Source organism: Chelon labrosus (assembly GCF_963514085.1).
Source record: "Chelon labrosus genome assembly, chromosome: 13".
NCBI lineage: Eukaryota > Metazoa > Chordata > Actinopteri > Mugiliformes > Mugilidae > Chelon > Chelon labrosus.
In genome coordinates, this window is record NC_140346.1 from 17,269,427 (window position 1) to 17,290,552 (window position 21,126).

Here is a 21,126-nt window from a genome sequence, read left to right on the forward strand (position 1 = left end):
CTAACAAATCAGATCAACATTTCTTTTTCACAGAATTACACAAAGCTAAAAAGATGCTACAGGCTTCTCTGAGGCTCTGCCTCTTTGGCTTACCAAGTGAAGGGTCTCTACATCCCTGCTTGCCAGTGCAAAGACAGTAGCCTGCAAAAGTGGATGGTGGCATGGAGACAACCCCTGGCCACACTTGAAAGACATTAAAGGAGCCAGAAAGAGAGAAAGAGTGTATCATTTGGCATCGTTTGGCAATGATAATGGAGGTCGTGTAGCGAGAACAAGGGCGCACTTTCAGCGGAGAAGCTGACTGAAGTGCGCTCGTCTCCGAATGGAAAACAATCCGCTCTCTTCGCCTCCATAGCTACAGGGTCCTCTTGAGTGCCACTCAGCTGTGAGGTTTAATATGTGTTAAAAAATTGTCTTTGTCTGCCGACAGCTTTGAGTATTTATTTTTTTTTGTATGTGTGTGTGTGTGGTTACATGAGTGCGTTAATCCGCCATATCTTTAAGCCCACGTTGCAGGCGTTCACATGGGAGCGCCGGCCCTGGTGCCGGTGCATTCGAGCAGCATCGGCACATCTGGAATAAGCTGCTCCTCTTTGGAGAGGGGGGGGAAAAAAAGAACCGTCTGTCACACTGCGAGTGGGAAAGTAATTTAATGCTGCAGCATAAGTGGTCCTTATCCTTTTGTTGCACGCTAATCAAAACTATGGGAGAGTGACAGTAATGTTTGTTGCTTCTTAAACAGATCATTGAGGAGAAGCCAGTTGTCTACATATTTAACTGGTGAATCCACACCTGCTCTGCTCAGTTTTGTGCGGTTTTGTCTCTGGAAAGTTAAGAATGACAAGATGTATATGTATGTGTGTGCATGTATGTCTGTAAAAGACGATAAATAAAACTTCCAAGACAAATATTATACCGTTGGAGGTTTGTATTATCTGCTATAAAGGCCAGGGTCATTCTTCAACATCCTTCAGCACATTGTACACAGTCTACACATATTTGACAAACTATCTTCAGGTTACACATTTATATAATAGACCATCATCACTACAGTATGTTCAGTAATGCATCTAGATAATTCTACTTCACAGAAACATGCAACATATTGACATAAAATGGAACTACGTAAAAATCTAATTCAGTAAACCCAAGCTGTCCGGCCCATGCACTTACATCACAGGGAGAAGTGTGATTCTTCGTAAAAGGCGCGTGTGATTATCTTCTCATCAATGACAGCATGTGAACCTTAAATATAGTCAGCTGTGAAGACGAGGTATTCGTCATTCGAACGCACTGCCGGACACCAGAAACGGATGAGAGTGGGCGACTCAACACAATAGAAGCAATTTTCAGCGCTCATCAACAGCTACTGAGACTGATGCTGTATAATCTGTTAGCAGCAGGTAGAAACGTCTCACATGACTGAGAATAGTCTGGTCATGGCAGCACCGATGCTAGAGTTCATATAAACCCACAATGCCCTCTGTATTTTTCTGAGAGCCTTTTGTGGCTCAAAACTGGAGGTAATTACTGGAGGATTTGTTGTCGCCAGATCGATACTTCCAGTTTTCACTACAGGACACGAATTTATGGGAATGCATTTGTGAATACAGATGGGTTTGCCTCCGTGCATTCACTTTAGTAATTACCATCACAGAGGAAGTCTTTTGTCACTGTAAAGTGCTCTATCGCTGTAAGGAGGCTGAAGTGAGCCTGTGCTAAAGGGAAAAGAGGGACTCTAATTCTAGACACTAAAAACCACCTTACTTCCCTTTCCGTTTGACGTGGTGTCATTTAAAATTAACTGCTATTTGCATGGAAAAAAAAAATTCTCAGAAAAACACACATTCACATCTATAAGCCTCATGCCTTTGCTCGCAGTGAAATATTATTTCCTGTTTCTGGTGGGGAACGCATTGCAGTGACAGGAAAAGGAATGTGGCTTTTCGTTCTCGGTACAAATTCTGATTTAAGGTTCAACTCCAATTTTGTCTGTGGAGACTTGCCAGGTCAGCCAAAAAGAAAATGTGAAATGGAGCCGGGCAGTCTTCGTCGTGGAAAGAATTCAACAATTTAAAAGATGAAAGAGGACCAATAACGGCAGAGGTAAATGATTCGAAACAAGTTTTGTGGACCTCGGGCTGGAGGAAAGAAATTGGATTTATTGCTGTAAAACTTAGCGCTGGAAGACAGCGCAGATGTTTTGCGTTGAGTCTGAACAGATGGGACACTATTCCTATTAGAACCACATGATTCTTTGCATCTTGATGTCTTTTCAGACATGTCAGCCAGAAGTCAACCGTCCCGCCGTCCTTCTCCCTGCTTCTTTCGTCCTTTCTAAATGAGCTTGAGTCCTCCATCTCACTGCGGTCAGAGGATGCTGACCCTCTCAGTAAGGCCTTGCACCTCCGCATCCTCCCCGCCCTCCTCGTCGTCAGAGCACGTTGCATTAGGAGGAGGCACAAAGTGGGCAGGATATGACAGAGTATGTTCCCGGGCAAACATTTGCCAGCGGCTGTCATCACTTTCATGGGTGATGTAACGCTCGCCAAGTTTAGTCTCCAGCTCCCGCAAATCCAGCCACGTCTGATAGTCCTGACAAATGAGACACAGGAATAAACACAGGGATGTGGTTTCAGTTTCAGGAGCCCAGAAGATAGATCGATGTGAAAGGGGCTTTTATGTGTTTATACTGCATCATCCATTAATCACTTTAGGTCTTATATACAGTACATGTGTGCGCACATGTGTTTGTGTATGCGTGTGAGTTTGGGAGTAGGAACTTGAATGACCCTGAAATTATAAATGACACTTTCATCCCAGTCAGATTAATTAACGCGGGGATATTCGTGCAGCAAAAGCTACAGCAAAAACAGTGGACTTGCTCAAACCTACAAAGGAGAGTCGTGTGCTCGTGTTTGAAGAAACTATTTGTTTTGAAAGAGACATTTAAGAACGGTGCAGTCAATAAACATGTCATTTTTTCACAGCCAATCCGTCCTGTTATGTCCTCAATAAAGCTCCAAAGTGTCAGCCTTAAGTGACCACCCTGCCGCTTGGATATGAGTGAAAGCCATAAATGTTTATATGTGCCATTTTCTTTAACGGCCTCGGCGTTTATTACAGTTCATCTTGAGGTGCTGCTCTGCCACAAAATGTATTGGCAGCCATAGCATCTGGATAAGGTGCTGTGTCCTGAACTTTAACAAGTGTGCATGCTTGTGTATGTGTGTGTGTGTGTGAGTAGTTTCTGTAAGCTACCTGTAGGTATACGTGGCTGAGACTTTTGTCTACGCTGTAGCGTTTCCTCATCTTAACTTGCAGCAGGTTGTTGATGAGGTCAATTGCTGGAAACACGAAAGATACAGATTGTTAGATAACCCATTTGTGATAAAAATAAAAAAAAACAATAAAAAAAAAGAAAAAAAAGGACAGGAGGTCATGACAAAGATAATCTCTTAAAGGACCAGTGTGTAGAATGTAGTGGTATCTAGCAGTGACATTGAAGACTGCACCCGACTAAATACCCCTCCCTCATCCCATATTATCTAAGCCACGAACCCATGGCGCCCGTCAGGAGGCTACCAAATTCAAGCCACCACTTAAAATGGAAAAAATGCAAAAGGCCACCTCTAAAGCAAGTGTGTGATTTGTCCGTTCAAGGCACAAAGTGTCTTTTTTCTAATGAAAACATCTATGAAAACTTTACTACTCTTTCTGCTGATATATCTCCCTTAAAACCTAAGCACCAGTTGCGGCAATATGTCTGCGGAGGTTCTCAGCGCTAACCACCACACCACTGTGCCGCCCCATCCAGGTCATGTTACATCCAAAAACATTTAAAGAAAGAGAACTGGACTTGTAGAGTCTCTTAAAGACGTTTCACCACTCATCTAAGTAGCCTCTTCAATTCAAAAAGACTGGTGGGGGGTTGAGGTTTAAATAGGGACGCCTGTGGGTGTGCACCATCAGAAACTTGCAAGACTTGTGTCTGTTGATGGCTAGACACTTAGAGCAGCATTCATTAGGCCATCGATGTGGCAGAATGTCAGTGAAAGTTTTTAAGCTGCAGCCCATCACGCATTAAGGCCTTATTAATAAAATGGGTTGCGAAATATCTTCTGCTTTGATATTTCCTCTTCTTTCTACACACTGAGCTGACACTTGTGTTAAACTGAGAGGCCTCTCTGGTTTTCGCATCGTTGATATAAATATGGTGGCCCATCTAGAAACCCACACGGCCGCAAACTTAAACAGTACATAAAGTTGAATCATCGCCTGTCCGCAACAGTTAAAACGAGCAGACATGTGAACATTACAAGGTTCGAGAGAAGGTGACTGCAAACTAATGCAACACTGAGTTCACCATCACTGGAGATCTGTTTCCAGGGGTTGGGAGGGTACATGAAGGCCGCATTGTGGATCTGGTCGTTGATATCTTCGTCCTCATTGAACGGGAACGTCCCGCTGAGGCTGACGTACATAATGACGCCGACTGACCACATGTCCAGTGAGCGGTTGTAGCCCTGGTTCAGCAGGACCTCTGGGGCCAGATAGGCTGGTGTGCCTACCACAGAGCGACGGAAGGACTTCTCACCAATGATACGAGCGAAGCCAAAGTCACACAGCTTCACCTGAGAAAGAGAAAGAGGGTCAGGGTTAGTGCTCTGGTTCGCTCAAAACAGGGTGCGAAAACCATAACTATACGAATAGGTTTCAGTGTGACATGTGCAGATACCTGTGGGAAGGGATCGGCAGACGCAAGTAGCACATTCTCAGGTTTCAGATCACAGTGAACGATGTTCTTAAAGTGCAGATGTCTCAAAGCTGCAAGAATCTGCAAACCCACAACCACACAAACAGGATATAGCATAGTCAGAGGAAAAAAACAAAAGACGGCAAACATATTAGGCACGCTTTATGTGCAGACCACAAAACGCATGCAGCATCTAGACAACATCACTTGTAGTAAATGTCTAGCTCTCACACACACACACACAGCATCACTTTGCATTATCCAGCATATAATTACAACACAACAAGTCCCTCCTATGCCCTGGTGCATACACACCTGCGTGATGAGGAACTTAGTGAGCCTCTCAGGCAATCTGCCTTTCTCACTTGACAGGATCATCTCCAGCATGTCACCGTGTAGCTTCTCCATCACCACAAACACTTTCTCCGGCGTTTCAAACATGCACTCCAGGTTCACGATGCCCAGGTGACGCAAACTCTGAGACGTGCCAGGGGAGAAGAGCATGGAAGAGGTTGGATAATGAGGAACATTTGGGGCGTGTTTGGAAAAGACGTGGGGTGGTTGGAATAGCAAGCAAAAAAAAAAAAAAAAAAAAAAAAACGAAAGTTAAGGTTCGCAAGTGTAAGCAACACATCGACAGAGGGCGAGAATTGAGAACGAGAAAAACAGAAGCAGAGTGACGTGGGTGCGCGGCGAAAAGCGATAGCGACAGTGAGTCAGGAAAATACAATAAACCACAGTGATGGAATGTGAAACTCAGCAGAGAGAACAGAAATTCTCCGCAGATTGTGCGTAGATACTGATCGCACACACATGCAGTACAATGTCTTCCTGTGGGTGCTTTTACTACTCGTAGTTATATGATTCAGAACACTTCTATGACATATTTAACCTGAATTCTGACAAAAATGAAAGTGGAATTCACGTGCAGGGCCAAATGTTTTAACTGTAAGGAGATGGGGAAGTCAGCTCTGTTAGTGGCAGAGTCATATACAAATAAGGACAGAATGATTAGACCGCTGTAGCCCTGTCTCCATCTGCTGGCTGACACAGTGTACAGTGCTTTTAAATGTGGCTTACAACCAAACAACCCTGGAGGCAATAATTCCTATCAAAACAGTACAGAAAAACTAATTTATAAAATGTAGGATAATCTAACTATACTTTAGAATCCATTTTGGTTCCAATTTTAGTTTTTGCTCTTCCCAACAAATAGATCACGGATTTCAGTAAAATACAATGATTTTAACTTTAAATATTGCAAACCCATCTTTAATTATAGTTTCTTGTCATTTTAATATCTAACTGTAAATAAAATATAATATATTTTTACTGTTTGCCAGGTTGTTCGAGTATAAAATACAAATTTAAATAAGACTTTCCCATACGTGCAGTTCTTTGCATCCCTAAACTATCACTTCATTTAAAACACAACATTTGATGGAAATATCACACACAAACTAAATATTTGTTCGTATATGACTGGGAACAATCATAGCAGTAGTAGTAGTTCAGAAGGAAGGAAAATAAACTGCTACAGCAGAATGCAGTTATCAGATAACACTGACTTCTGTAACCCGACCTTTTTGGTCTTTGCAGATGGAAATCTGGCTATTGTTGAACACACAAAGCACAGGCTGCCGTTTCCAAATCTACTGTCTCAGTGTTTTCCTACTATTGTCTGTTTTCTACTGTAAAAATACTTATATTATCTCTGAACACCCTTTTAACAATAACCCACACGTTATAAACTGGTTTGTTCAGACACCAAATCACCTGTCCCTAATGATTAAACCGAAATGTTTAACTACTTCACTTTTGGGAATGGTTCTCCGTCTGATTTATTCTGAGATAACGTCAAGTAAAATGTATATATGTGTGTGAGTGTGTGTGTTTACCTGCAGTATGGCCACCTCATTCCTCAGCTGGCTCTCCTGCTTGGTGGGAAAGCGAAGCTTGTCAATGACTTTGACAGCTACGTCTCTCCCTGTCTTCCTGTGCTTTCCTGAAGAAATAAAAGGTTTTGAAAACAGATATGAACATCATAAACAGTCAGTGGGATGTTTAAGTAAAATCAGTTTAAATTAAACACTGCACTTTTATAACATTATTAGACTAATCTAAATTGCCTTTTACAATACCACCCACTCTTGTCAAACACTTGCCTCTACATTGCTCATAAAGCAACTTTACTATTGACTTTATTACTGACAGTTCAAACACAGTGATATGCAAAACTGAACACCATTATTTCCAATGTGACATACCTCCATATACCACTCCAAATTGCCCAGATCCCAGCACCTCATCAGCAAAGATCTGGTACACCATGCCAATATCCTATAGGAAAGCAACATTTATAAAATCACCATAATGCTCGGTGTGTAATCACAAATAAAATTGCTAAAACTGACAAAACAACATACCACGTTCTCTTGGATTTGACTATTGGACACTGATATGCTGACAGAGGCTTGTCCTGAAAACAACAGAAACAGGAACAATGTGCAGGTTATTTCTTTTAGGATTTAATGGGTGAACAGCTTTGAGGAAACTTCTCAGCTTTCTACAAGTGTCAGCGTGCTTCTCAACTTACTGTGCGGTGTGTTCCCCTCCGCTGGCGGTGCATCCTGAAAGATGACGGGCATGAGGGCCTGGCGAATGGCGCTCTCCCACGCTTTCGCCACCTCACGCCCAATGCCACTGTTGGGCGCCACCAGGCTGGGGGAGGGAGGCGTCTGCGGGAGAGTCTGGGGGTGGCTGGGGGACATGGAGGGGAGCGTGTTGGGGTCTTCCCCAACGAAATAGCACATGGTGCCTGTGATGAGCTCGAAGCAGTGGGGATTGGTGCCTTGGGGAACGAGCGTGAAGTTGCTGGCGGGGCGCAACTCCAGTATCTCAGACAGAGGGATCTCCTGCAGGAGGGCAGGCGGTTGGGTGAGCAAAGGAACTTGCAGTCTTTAACTACATGAAGTGTAGTGTTGCTTGCTGTGGAATCATCTGTACGTACCTTGTAGTATTTGTTGGAGGTGTTATTCTGGAATAGGATGATGCACTTACAGTCCAGACGCCAGTAGTGCCTCTTTCTCTGTTGGGGGTTGGAGTAGAGTGGGGCGGGGTGGGACAACAAAGGTCAGACAGGATATCAAGGAGTGTGATGTGGAGAGGACAGAGAATGAGGGATGCAGCATGGATTGGAGGTAAAGATCAGGAATCGGCATGAGAGGATAGACGAGAAGACCGACGAGGAGGAGTTTAAGCTGCAAGAGGAGAAGGTGGAAATGAAGAAAAAAAGAGACAGAGAATAAAAAAGAGTGTTAGCACAGCCAGAGAGGAAAATACAAGCATGAAGAAGACAACAGAGGCAAACTAATTTCTTTGAGGCCAAATTTAGAATCCGGTAGTTAGGAGGCATGAAATGCGGGAAATAGGCTTTCAGACTGAATTCATTACACATCTTCTGAGTGCTGTTATGTTTTCAGGCAGAGCATACTTCATTATCAATATTCAGATGTTCTTTCTTCCACACACTCTCACACACGTTCACGTACGCAGATATATAAAAGAAAAGGGAAGCAATAAAGCGCCTAAGTGGCAGAGGGACAATAAAGGTTGAGGGGGCGACTGGACAGAGGAAATAGAACGATGAGCAGAATGTACTTTTTGTCTCTGACTGAGTGGGAAGTAAACAAGAAAAATTGCTGCAGTAAATCTTCGAAAGAGAAATCGTCCCTCTTGAACGAATCGAGTTATGTTGAGTGATGTTTTTACCAGTGTGTCCTTATTGCTGTAATGAACCATCCATCCTTCTTTAATAGCTGTACTGGATCGGCGAGTTGTCTGTCTCACAGACTGTACCACCCTCATTAAAGGGATGTAAACACTAGAAAAAGAAGGACAGCATTCAAGCGGTCAGTATGTTTTTTTCTGCACGGCGTTCCTTCTTGAGCGTCTCTGTAATCCTTCTTGAAATGATCAGATTTTTTCTCTTGCCTTTGATCTCCACTGATTCCGTCCTGGTTGTTTTCCGGAGAAAAGGACCCAGGGATGCTGCAGGCCTCGTCCGAGTCATCCATTGAAGACTTATCCGAGGTGTCGTACTCATTGCTGTAGTCCATGGGAACCTCAGGGTCTGCGCTGGGACTCAGCATGTCTGGAGGAAAAACAAGGGGGGAGAAACAGTTGAGTGCAGCTTGACCTAAAGTACTGGTAACACTTTATAATAACCACACACTACGAAAGATCAGTAAAGCATTAGTAAATACTTAATTCATCATTTTTAAAGCACTACTCCTACGTTAACAGACATTATCAAGCAGGTTATGCTTTATTCCAGATTTATAAGCACCTATATAATGTGTTTAACAATGGTATTTCTATACTTTATTAGTGATTAATTCATCAGTTACATTAAATATTGTGTTCACAAACAAAAGTTATTATTGGTTTATAAGATCATTTAGAATGCGGAAGTAAAGGACTAATAAACTACCCAGTTTTAGACACATTCCTCTTTTTATTCCCGTTTACACACATCAGTAAAAGAAATTGATCAATAAAGTTGAAAAAGGAGATACATCACTTCATGAGAAGAGGTAAAACTATTTTATTCCAACTTTATGGGCAACAGCGTAGTTGATAAATCATTTACTTTCACTTTCTAAATGATCTTATAAACCCATATATGCATTATTAAATAATACGATAAATATACGTATATATGTACATATCTATCATATTATTTACTCATGTACTAATAGTTACTAAGTGTGTTAATATATGGTTTAGAAACATGTATTCTTATTGTAATTCATGGTTAAAGGGGAACTACTGTTTTTTTTTCAACCTGGACCTTATTTCTGGCATAAAATACGGTCGTTTACTCACCCATACAAGTTTTGTGTAATTTGTATTCCTTCAGGAGATAATTAGATCAGCTACTGCTAGTTTTTTTTGCAACATGGCTGAATATTTTTCCGATTTTGAGGTTGTGGATGAACCATAGCAGTAGCAAATTACAGGTAAACAAGCTGACCGTCACGGAGACGACATCATCCAGGTCAGATGATGGCCAGAATAGCACTAGCGTATCATAACAAAATAAGTTTTGTGGCAGATAATGTGTCATTTAGAGGCTGCGTTTCGGTGCCCCAGTCACTCCCACTACATGGATACACGCTGATCTAAATATCCCCCGAAGGAATACAAATTACACAAAGGTTATATGGGTGAGTAAATGACCGTATTTTATGCCAGAAATAAGGTCCAGGTTGTAAAAAACTGCAGTTCCCCTTTAAGTAAGGTAGTTATAAAACATTTATTGATTGTTAGTAAACTATTTTCATGCTTTTTATTAACACATTTAGTAACTACTAGTACACGTTTGAAGTTGAATGTTGAATAGTTGAATGTTTCCAGGGCAAAGTTAAGATCGGACGCACGCTTCATAAATGATGAATCAAGTATGCTTTACTAATGCTTCACAGTGTGCATTTATTATAAAGTGTTACCAGGATACTTATGCTTAATGTATTGAGAGAAAATAATACTTCTTGTTAACACCATAAGCTACAAATAGAGATTTTTACATTAGTATCAATAATACTTACCGCTGTTACTTCTGTTGTCTGAGAAGATAAAAAAATTAGTGCCAGTGAGTTTGTTTATTGTTAGATAATGTGTTATATTCATGTATAGTTACTAAACTAACAAGCTTCTGACAATAGACACATGCAGATGAGAAATTTTATCAAATCCATGCAGTGTTAAGCGAGTAACAAACACACGAGAAGGGTGCATATTGTATTTTTCCCTCACCTCCAATGGTTTCCCCGAGGCAGTCATTAGGAACCTTGTATGCGCACCGTTTATGGCAGTTGAATTTACAGTCTAGGGGGAAGGCAAAACAGTTAGCTCGTTTAATCTCATCAGATTAATGCATTGCATCACAGCGGACGTCCAAAGTCTCACCTTTGCACTGCAGACCCTGCCTGAACAGTCCTCTGAGAAGCCTCTTGCAGTACTGGCACACCGTCGGCCGCGTGTAGGAGTGAACAGCAAACGTGTGGGGCACCTTCACCTTGCTCATCAGGAACTTATCCAGATGAACTGGTCGGCCAGTGTAGAAGCGCCGGGCGTCACTAGGGGTCCGTGGCTAGCGGGATAGAGAGGAAACACAAACTATTAATGAAAAACAATTTCAGAGAATGAGTGAAAAATGAAGCCATTATCATTTACTTCAGGCAACAAGGTGAAAAACTACCAGACTAATTAATTACTTAAGTGTTAATTTATAAATTTCCTTCCCTAAAATCAGTTTGTTTGATTGAACCTGCTCCTAAACTCAATCCTGAGTTTGTTTCACCAACAACAGCTCATGGTGCAGCCACAATATGACATCATGAAAACATAAACCAAAAAAGTTGAAATAAACTCCATAAAAACATAGGGACACTGGCGTTTTGGGTAAAAATTCTTTATGAAACCCCCATCAATGCTGTCTTGTCTCTGATTGTTTTCACATTACCGTCTGATTCATCATATAATTATATCAATCACAGCTTTAGGCTTGTGTCTCTTCTAAAATGACTACTCACCACGCCTTGTGGAATGCAGTCAAACCGGTTGTTTGGCCGGTTTTGAGATATCCATCTCAGAAATTCCAGAGAGCATTACAAATGAAAAGTGTATAAAAAGTAGGACAGTGTTTCTGAATCAAATTTCACTGCTATCAAGGGGTTTTCCTTCCTTATTTACTATCAGTGCCAACACAAAAAACCTTGTACATCTGTGGCTATGGTAAATTAAATTAGATTTTTCCAGTGTGTGACATTAACGTGATCAACAGTGCCCACAGCATTGTGTGAATGCTTTTACCAGTACCATTTGTGTGTGTGAGCGAATGAGACTGGCGTCTTCTGCGCAGGTGGAGGCCGTCCCGACGCTGTACACCGACTCGGTGGTGGAGAGGCGCAAGGACTGGGTGCTGCTCAGCGAGGTGGTGGACAGACGACGTTTACGAGCTCCACTGCAGTTGTTTGGGATGCTGAAAGCACAGCGCTTGTGGTAGTTTAGCCCACATCCTGCAGGGGGCGGCGTGAGTCAAAGAGCCAGGGAACAGAAGATCAGTGAGGTGGAGCACATTTGGTGAGTGTTAAAAATTCACATGACAGAGAAATCTGAGAACCACATCAAAGCGGATTTTCTTATTCACACTTTATCTCCCCGTTTTACTCACCATCACACTTCAGCCCCTGCCTGACCAGTCCGAACAGCATCTCTCCACAGTGATCACAGAAGGCCGGGGCCCGGTACGAGTGCACGTTGAGTGCGTGGGGCCGAATCTGGAAATCTTCAAACGTGGCTGCCGCTAAAAGAGATAACAGGGGCACATAGCGGTTGGTCACGGTAGGTGTCAAGATACAATCATGCTGCTGCAACTGGGAAGAATGTGGAATGACTGACGGTAAGGAGGAAACAGGATGGAAAAATAGATTGAGCTCCAGGGTTATAGTTGGAACCGTATAGGCCGGTGAATCACCTGTAGTAAAATAAGCAGATAGGAGCTGATGTCCCCAAGAGGTGTAACAACGGTAATGAAAGAGAGATAGCAGAGAGAAGATAAAGGTTTGATGAAGTTATCTCGTGGCCTAATGCCACAAAAAAGCCACATCAGAAGAGAAGAGAAAAGAAGAGAAGTGATGACTTACCTGAGAGCACAACTTCGACCAGATCTCCCTCCTGAATGTCACAGGCAGCTTTAACCAGCTGTAGGATGTTGTTGGTGGTTGGGTCATGCTTGAACAGCAAAATCTTGTCATAAATGCCATAAAACCCGCACTCTGGGAACTAGGGAAAAAAAAAAAAAACGCATAACAGAAATGTGCGTTAGGAGGATCGTCTGTGGGGAAAGTCAAATCTGTCGGATTAACCTTGTGATTTAAGTTTTAAATTAAAAGTAGGGTTGTTGCAGCTCATATAATTTATTTAAATGGCATTACATCAGGTATAAAAGGTGAACCGGTGCTTTAAGCTTTGAGCTTTTTAAATCAGCAGTCCGCTGAGGGAGCACATTAATTCAAAAGCTGTAATTGTGTCAATTTAAAACGTGATTTAAGTCGACATTTAATATTTTGATATTAACTTTTTTCTACCAAGCGTTAATGTGATTGATTAGACATGGAAAAACAGCAAAAAGTCACCATACAAATCATATAGATTTTTTCCCACAAACGGCAATAAATAATAAAAAAATATTATAAATATTATGTTGAATGTGATCTTAACTTTGCTCTAAATTCAACTGCACAGAGCATTGAATTACTGGTGTCCTAGATTTTGCCACAACAGTGCCACATGTAGACCACTCAACACCAGGCCACTTTCATATACTTCAAGTAGAACTTACTTGATACAATACTAAAAAAAACACCTGAACACTGCTCTTCACCTGATATAAGAGCTGGGAACATTCAAATTCAGAGCGTAAACACGCCTATACAATGTTGTCATGTATATGTAATAACTGTACTATCGTGCCCCGCTACAGTATGTAAATCCACCGAGATATCGACAACACGCACACGTACTGTATCCACACACGCATGTGTAACCACTGTTCAAGAGACACAGGCAAATCCAACAACTCGGCCAACATGGAAAACAAATGAGAAACTTTATCCTGTCACTCATATGCCGGCACGCTCACAAACACACACACGCATGCACACACAAGTGTTTCCATGAAGCTCTCGCAGAGATATGAGAGATGGGAGCGTCAGTCAGAAGTCAGCCGAGCAAAGGAGGCTGTCACAGGGAAACCCTGCCCTCCTGAATAGTTAATGTCGTCTGGTTCACTTCAGCAGCCACGCCACACAAGACACCGCAGACACACACAAACGCACACGGTTCAGTCCTCCCTGCTCTCTTGTTGTTGTTTTTCCCGACGTGAAGTCAAGATTCACCATCTGGCTGGGCTCTAACAGCTTACAGGAAGGGGAACCCTGGTCTCCACCTTGGAACGACACAATGACACACATACACACACGCACACACACACACCTCCCCACTTACTAGCAGACACACCCTCCTCACAAACAGAAACGCACACCCTCTCTTTCCCCCCCATTTCCCTTGTTTTCTCCTCAGCGCATACACGGTTGGCTTCTCAGTTTCCCAACAGGCACTCCACATCACCACATCCAAAATCCAGGCTTGGCTTGTACCGCTGCCAAGCTACACAGTGAGTCCACCACGCCCCAGCAGTGGGCTACTGCTACTGACCACACAGTCAACAACAAGACACAAAAAGCTCAGCATGGTCCTTACTTTTTTTTTTTTTTTTTATAAAACGTAAGAAGATCAGCGACCCGTTGAACAACGATTGCATCCAAAGTAAGAACGTGGAGACTGAATAAAAACTCTGGAAGTGGTGTAAAGAACAGAAGTGCAACGATTTGAATAATTTTATCATTTATCATCACTTTCTGTGTCTGAGGGGCATTCACCAGGACAAATTCATGTCAGAAACAATGAAAACAAAGGTTTACTGACAATTCTTTGTGCTCTCTCACATGCACACAGTCATATGACGCGTTGTTGATACACAATATTCGCTATAGTTGCTTTAAACATCAGAGACTACAGTCAACTAACTTGTATCTATTGGCTGCTAGCCATCAACATATCCAACTTATGAGATATCCATCTCTGATTCTTGGCCTGGAGAGGAAATGTCAGCCAACTTCTGCGGAATCCATGTCTGGTGTCAGGCCCTGACGTCTTCACTTGCCACAAGAGAGCGTCAAACGCAGCACGACAGGGAGTGGAGAGCGATCAACACATAGGCTTGGCGCTTTCACATTCGCCCTATGCCAGGGCAAACGTGTGACCTGCCACGACTCGCTAAAATTGTATGAACAGCGGCAGTGATAGCACAAGCCGAGGCGGCAAGTGGCAGCACAGCTGAGCAGAGCAGAGACGGCCTTACGTGCGATTAAAAGAGCACTTTGGATATGTGCTGCAGAGAGAAAATGCAGAAATGAGCGTGGCAGTAACAGGCTTCCCTTCATTAGTGGTGATCCAAGAATTTTAAAAATTCAGCAGCATCGTGTTTTTCCAAAAATCAGCTACCAAATGACTCCATAAAGCAGCAGCTTTCACAGAGAGTATCTGTTTGGTAGTATAGTTGCCTGAGATGCTGTTGGTGAAATCTTTTTTATCTGAGAAACACAAATAGAGCAAAACATGCTAGCCATCCATCCACCCATCCATCATCTATTGCTGCTTATCCTCTAGAGGGATGCGAGGTGCTGGAATCCGTCCCAGCTGTAATTTGGCAAGAGACGGGTAACACCCTGGACAGGCCAGAGAGATAAACAACCGTTCACGGTCATATGCACGCCTATGGCCAATTTAGAATCGCCAACTAACCTAACTGCAAGCCAGACAAAAACTAAACAAAGTGAGAAAATATGATTTGTTTGCGTTTGTGATCTGAGTGAGCGATAACCCTTCAATCCTACCAGACGTCTGCATAAACGTCTATAGCTTTGGGTCAATTAGGCGACACGGACACTAATGACAAGAGGCTCCAAACTTTCCCAACTCCAGACTTCAAAAAAAAACCACAAGCTCTTTGAGGGGAGTGAATCATGTAATAACTACATGCATCAGTACCTGGGATTGCCACAACTGAGACCAACTGCTGCCACTTGTAATTACAAACACCCACAGAGCCCAGATCAGAGGAGACTCCCAGCTCTGCCCAAATCCACAGACAACCCTCAGCCTAAATCCTCAAATAAGCCCCGTGACGCTGTGTGATGCCAGCCTCCTTGCCATTAGCCCCACGCTGTTGCTGCCACTGCTCACTTCAATCCAGAGCAACGCAAGCGACAAGGCGAGTCATATTATCCAGAATCCACCGTCCAAAACATACACAATGCTCTGACCGCAACTGCAGCTGCCACGTCTGTGCAGGCCACAAGTCTTTACAGCTCCGCCGAGAAGCACAACACTGCAAACTCCCTAAAACCGCAGAGAAAATAACCATTTTCTCCTCGCCGTCCCAGTTCTCAGTGAAAGTACAGGACGGAAAGAGCACAAAAGCGGCACATTGCTTCTATCAGTGTGTCAACATGATGAGAAAGGGCATTATTTGTCTTGTAATTATAGAATCACTTCTATATGTTTGTGTGTACACTGTAGGTTTGGCTGTGAGGGTAAGGCTTAGGAGTAGTGTCACAAAAGACTGTGTGCACATGTGTGCGTGTGTGTGCATACAGTGTGCAAACAAAGAGCAGGCTGTATTATCACATATACTGTAGAATAGCGTAGTTTGGTTTGCCTGGAGACAGGGTGGGTCTCTCGCTGCTTTCTTTGAGTTACCAGGGATCAGGTTGCCCGGTGTTGCCTGCGCTATTCCTGCAGCTCTTCGGACCAATGAAGCCATTATGGGTGAAATGAATTATGGACTAGGCCTTCTTTACACCATCCCCTGCCTTTGTTTCCCATCGCTTTTAATTTTCCTCTTCAGCGCTGCATTCGTCCGGCAACTTCCTTTATTATCATTGATTTCTTATAGTTTATGTCACTATTTATTTTTTTGTTTTTTCAGATAAGCCTGAGCTGAAACAACAGCAATGATCCTGTGAATGCATAAAGAAAAACATTGCATCATTTTTTCCGATCTTTGCCAGCATCCTCCTCATCAGTGCAGTCCACTCCCTCGATCACAAGCTGACGTAACGTTAAGGTCGACTGACAGGACTTTTCCTTTACAGAGGATTTGACTAACATAGTTTCTTCAAAGGTTAAATGCTCGATTTCTATTCAGGACATTACAACATGATTTACTTGTACATAGAGCATGTCCTATTGAACTTTACTAGCCCTTACTTGTCCTCTCCTCACGTTCTAACATATCTGATGGATTATAAAATAGATTTATTATAGACAATAAAGGTTCACCTACTTGTGACTTTAATTTAATATCATAACTTTTTGCTTGAATACTTTACATAGGTATTAAAAGTAATGAATATAAATTATTTTGTTAAGTCTCTTTCCCACGACCAAAATTGATAATGCGATAATGGATAATTTTTCTCATAATAATCTATGGTCTTGCTACACCAGTCAGTTTATGTGCAAGCCTCATTCAAAACAGCTCGAGTGTCAGAACCGACGGGAAGGCTGCTACTGTGCACGAGTGGACGACCATATATCTAAACTCACAACTGGCGCAGCCCTCACCGCCATCAGCCCGAACAATGACAACTGTCGCTTTTTGTTGTCGTGGGCCTCTGCCATGCGCGGTTGCTACCGCCAGCAACGTCAACGAGGGCAAACAACTTTATCCAGATCGCCCATGAGTCACGCACTCACACAAAAGAATCTAAACACTCAACAAATAGTATCACTTGTATACACATTAAACCCGAGGACATCAGCGATCAGTGAAAGCTGAGCTCGGACTCGCTATATTAAAGCACACACAGGCAGATGTGCGCTTGATGCCACGGCGCAAGCTACCATTTCCTCTCCCCTGCGATTGTATCCTGTGGGTTTGTTTACTTCCTTGTCGGCCACTTCTGCCTCTGGTCATATAAGGCAGGTCACCGTGCACAAGCACGCTGAGATAGTACGGCAAGAGCTGAAAAACTGGAAGCTCAGATCGAGTATGAAATGATTTAATTCCTCCTTCCTCTTCTGCTTCAGTTCAGGTCCACACTGTTACGTCCACATCAGAGAAGCTTTAGGTTGGCTAGATGAGGTCTTCCATGTCTCTGTAGGTTTTATTCATTACAAGGCATTTCATTGTAGCTGCAGGGCCATGCATTGTTTTCAAAAGACATCCGCAACAAGTTAGCATCACCTCATCAAGGATCACACACAAACACAAGCACTGATGTCCGTCCGAGTCGGTTTCAGTTCAACCCTCGGGGGCTTGTCAAACAGCTATATGGCGGTGCTTCTAAATATAGACTGTCTTTATATAAAGACACTGCATGCGTGAAGAACACAAAGACTTTTATGTCCTGCTGAGAAAGCTAGTTGCTTCTGCTTTTCATCTCCCCCCCCATCACTTCCCCTCCGGCAACTCAGCATGAGCCACCTTTGGCCACCAAGCCACACAAACACACACACAGGCACACTCAGGTTAAAAAATCTGATTAGTGCCCTGCTTCAGAGCCAGCCAGCCAAAGCTCTGCAGCTTTAGGTAGCGATTCATCCCTTATCGAGCCTGTAATCGCCACAGCCCAGATGCAAAATGCTCAAATCAACTCAACTTATACTCTATGAACAGCTTTTGCAGCTATTACAGGTTGTTGCTGGTGGTATCTTAAACACAAACATGTTGACCTGCTTTCTCAACATGCAAACACAAACATACAAATCACAAAGAGAGGACTTATCTAGCCATCTCAATGGAACTGAACATACGGCATACTGCTTAATTCAATGCAGTTTTGTGTGTGTGCGTTTTATGATCCATATTAGCTATCTCACCTGTTACAGCCACGACACAGGAAACTACAACTTGAGCATGTGGTTTATAGCTGTTCAAAGGTGTAAAGTAACAAATGTATAAATGTGTAATGTGGGTCTGTGAGAGCAACAACGTTTAAAAAAAAAAAAAAAAAAAAAAAAAAGAGAGAGACAGTTACCTCAGTCACCTTGATGTGAATATGGTCAATGAATGCAACAGCAGTTATGTATGAAGTTAACGATGAAGGATCGTGACATGAGCAGTGCCACATTTTCTGATTTGCGTTTGCAAAGAACTGAACTTGTGGCCTCTTGGTAAAAAGCAGAATGATTTCACAATGGCACTGAAAGCACGGCTGAACTACTAAGTAAAAAGTTAGCTTTTGGTTTACAGTCTTTAAAATCTGAAATGGAACAAATCAATACTTGAACCACTTATAGTCCCCTTTGCGGCTGTTGCTTTTTTTTTTAAGTGTGCGAGAGAAGTGAGGCGTTACAGGAGCTGGATATGTGTTTACACAGCGCAGTACGTAAGAGAAACATTGCAGTTCTTCAGGTTGACAACAACCCCAGTTCAACAACTGGGAACCAGCATGGCCACGAGACGCGCATGACACTGCACGCCGGGCTCTGTAAACAGTGTGACCTCTATAGCCCTACATGGTCCTCCACACTGATGTGCTTCTGCAGCAGAAGCTGGTTATCACAACAGGAACCTGATCCAGCCGTTTTACAGTCAAGAGGAAACACACTGCATCCCTTCAAACAACAGACATTGTTTAAACATCCATGTCTTGCTGTGTAACAAATCACACGCCCTCCTGCACACGCCTGCGTCCACACACTTTCTTCGGAATCGTGTTGGCGTGTTTAGATACACCTGTGCTTCAGCGCCCGTGTGGGGTTTACCGCTCCATTAGACACAACACTACTTGTTGGACCATAACTATTAGCATGTCAAGCACGGGGCTGAGAAAAAAAACAAACTCTTCCCTGAAAATGATGAGGTGTTTAATGAGGGGTTGCCGTGGCGATGGGCACGTAAAGACGTCAATGTTCTGCCCTCATTAGCTCCTGACAACTGCTTGGCGCTACGCAGGAATTTTTCCCTTTGTGCTGACTGTGTTAGTGATGGAACAAACGTGTTACAAGCCCGCCGTTCTATTTTTAACCCCGGTGAGGTCACGCGCTGGCAACAAAAAGATGGAGCTGACGACAAAAAAAAAAAAAAAAAAAATCATCTCTGGCCTCCCCACGCCCTCAGTCACCTGCAGGGTCCCTGCTGCCTGGCTCTCTGAAAACAAAGCGTGAACATGAGTGTGACGTCTTTGAAACGCACACATCAGGCATTAAATCACAGGAGTGACTGACAGCTCTTTGCCGGGAGGACAAGGAGTTAAGTAATTCCCATGACGTCAACTAGCCGATGGGCTTGGCAGACACAAAGAAGGAAAACAAAATGATGGATGAGTCAACTATAAAGCTGAATAAGTAGAGCAGTGAAGTAAATAACGCACTCACAATGCTATAAACACTGTATTTCATTTAAGAACTTGATAGTTTGCTGCTTGTGGAAAGTAAGACAACGTCAACACACCTGTAATCAGAGGTGGATGTTCCTGTAATCAGAGGTGGATGTTTGTCCTATTTCTGCCAGAACTACTTGATGTTTTTTTCCAAACTGCACACAGTAATAATTACACAAAAGAGAAAGGGCTTGTCTGACTGCATACACAAGCGGCACGACGTTCACAGCGAGCTGAGAGCCTCTGCGGTACTGATGAAGTTTATCAACGGAAATAATGGAAATCAATTCGCTCTATCGTGATCTTCGCAAGGGGGACATCAAAGGCCAAATGCAAAAGCATCTTTCTTCCTGAAGTTGATTATTTCCTGTTGAAACGCGATACGTGTTGGACGTTTGAGCGGCGTGGGCTGTGTGTGCAAAACAAACACATATAATGTTAGCTTTATTTATTGCATACAGCTAAAAATAAAAATCACATATTTGGGTTTGCCAATCTGTGTGTTTGACTTTCTGCATGCTAAAGGGGGGTGAGATAACAGATAACAGGTGACTGAATAAAACTCAGGAGGCCGCAAGGCAGGTGCAAAAGACCAGTGCTACTCCTCACTGCTCAACCACAGGAGTAGCTATAGCCCTCACCTCAGTGGCACCAGTTTGACTGCAGCTTTTGACCGTTGATGCATGTCACCCTCTTCGTATAATTTTAGCAAGGCTGCATGTCAAGAACCAGACACATTCAATACATCAAAGTCATTGCTGAGAAGTCGATTTTGAGTAATTCTGCACCTGAATAGCCAGATTCCATTCATAGTTATAGATGAAATACAGATTTACAGCATGAATTTCTATTACCTACAACTAAAATGTTGTTAAAACGCTCAATAGACCGGCGCAGCATTCAACAGCGGCGACAACCACGGACTGAAAGCGTGACTTATCAAACTGAAACTTGTTTTTGCTTTGGTTGAATGTAAAGATTCAGCTATTAACATTCTTACAGATGATCAAGACTACTGTACTGCGCTGTACCGTGCTTCGCAATGCATGTTTCCCTCTGACTCATGTCTTTTTTTCCATTTTCTGTGTGTGTTTAAGTGTGTGTGTGTGTGTGTGTGATCCTGGAGAGCGGAGACATAATCAGGTTTACATTCCTGACCTAGCTAGTTTCTACATACCAGAGATTACTGTATAAACCAGAGGGACTAGAGGGGGAGGCGTGTAAATCTTCACACACATACACAGAGTGAAAAACATCAAGCACATGACCCATGACATACAAACAACCGTGGCTGAATGCACACAAACATGAAAAAATAAACCATCATGCAAATGATGCAAAGGAATACAGCTA

General features: G+C 42.9%; 1 protein-coding gene across 1 annotated transcript in view; it reads right to left on the bottom strand.

The window, feature by feature from the left end:
- Nucleotides 1-456: 456 nt before the first annotated feature.
- The window catches only part of prkd2 (protein kinase D2), a 30,633-nt gene continuing 9,963 nt past the window's right edge, over nucleotides 457-21,126 (bottom strand). Inside the window, exons 2-19 of the mRNA XM_084558294.1 lie at nucleotides 12,466-12,604; nucleotides 11,994-12,125; nucleotides 11,639-11,838; nucleotides 10,727-10,910; nucleotides 10,574-10,645; nucleotides 10,366-10,383; nucleotides 8,750-8,909; nucleotides 8,528-8,639; nucleotides 7,767-7,844; nucleotides 7,353-7,671; nucleotides 7,183-7,235; nucleotides 7,024-7,096; nucleotides 6,655-6,761; nucleotides 5,072-5,233; nucleotides 4,739-4,837; nucleotides 4,367-4,634; nucleotides 3,262-3,347; nucleotides 457-2,595 (exon numbers count right to left, since the gene is read on the bottom strand). Of these exons, the coding sequence (XP_084414420.1) occupies nucleotides 2,371-2,595; nucleotides 3,262-3,347; nucleotides 4,367-4,634; nucleotides 4,739-4,837; nucleotides 5,072-5,233; nucleotides 6,655-6,761; nucleotides 7,024-7,096; nucleotides 7,183-7,235; nucleotides 7,353-7,671; nucleotides 7,767-7,844; nucleotides 8,528-8,639; nucleotides 8,750-8,909; nucleotides 10,366-10,383; nucleotides 10,574-10,645; nucleotides 10,727-10,910; nucleotides 11,639-11,838; nucleotides 11,994-12,125; nucleotides 12,466-12,604 (2,487 nt within the window). The 3' untranslated portion in view covers nucleotides 457-2,370. The remainder of the gene's footprint in view (nucleotides 2,596-3,261; nucleotides 3,348-4,366; nucleotides 4,635-4,738; nucleotides 4,838-5,071; nucleotides 5,234-6,654; nucleotides 6,762-7,023; nucleotides 7,097-7,182; nucleotides 7,236-7,352; nucleotides 7,672-7,766; nucleotides 7,845-8,527; nucleotides 8,640-8,749; nucleotides 8,910-10,365; nucleotides 10,384-10,573; nucleotides 10,646-10,726; nucleotides 10,911-11,638; nucleotides 11,839-11,993; nucleotides 12,126-12,465; nucleotides 12,605-21,126) is intronic.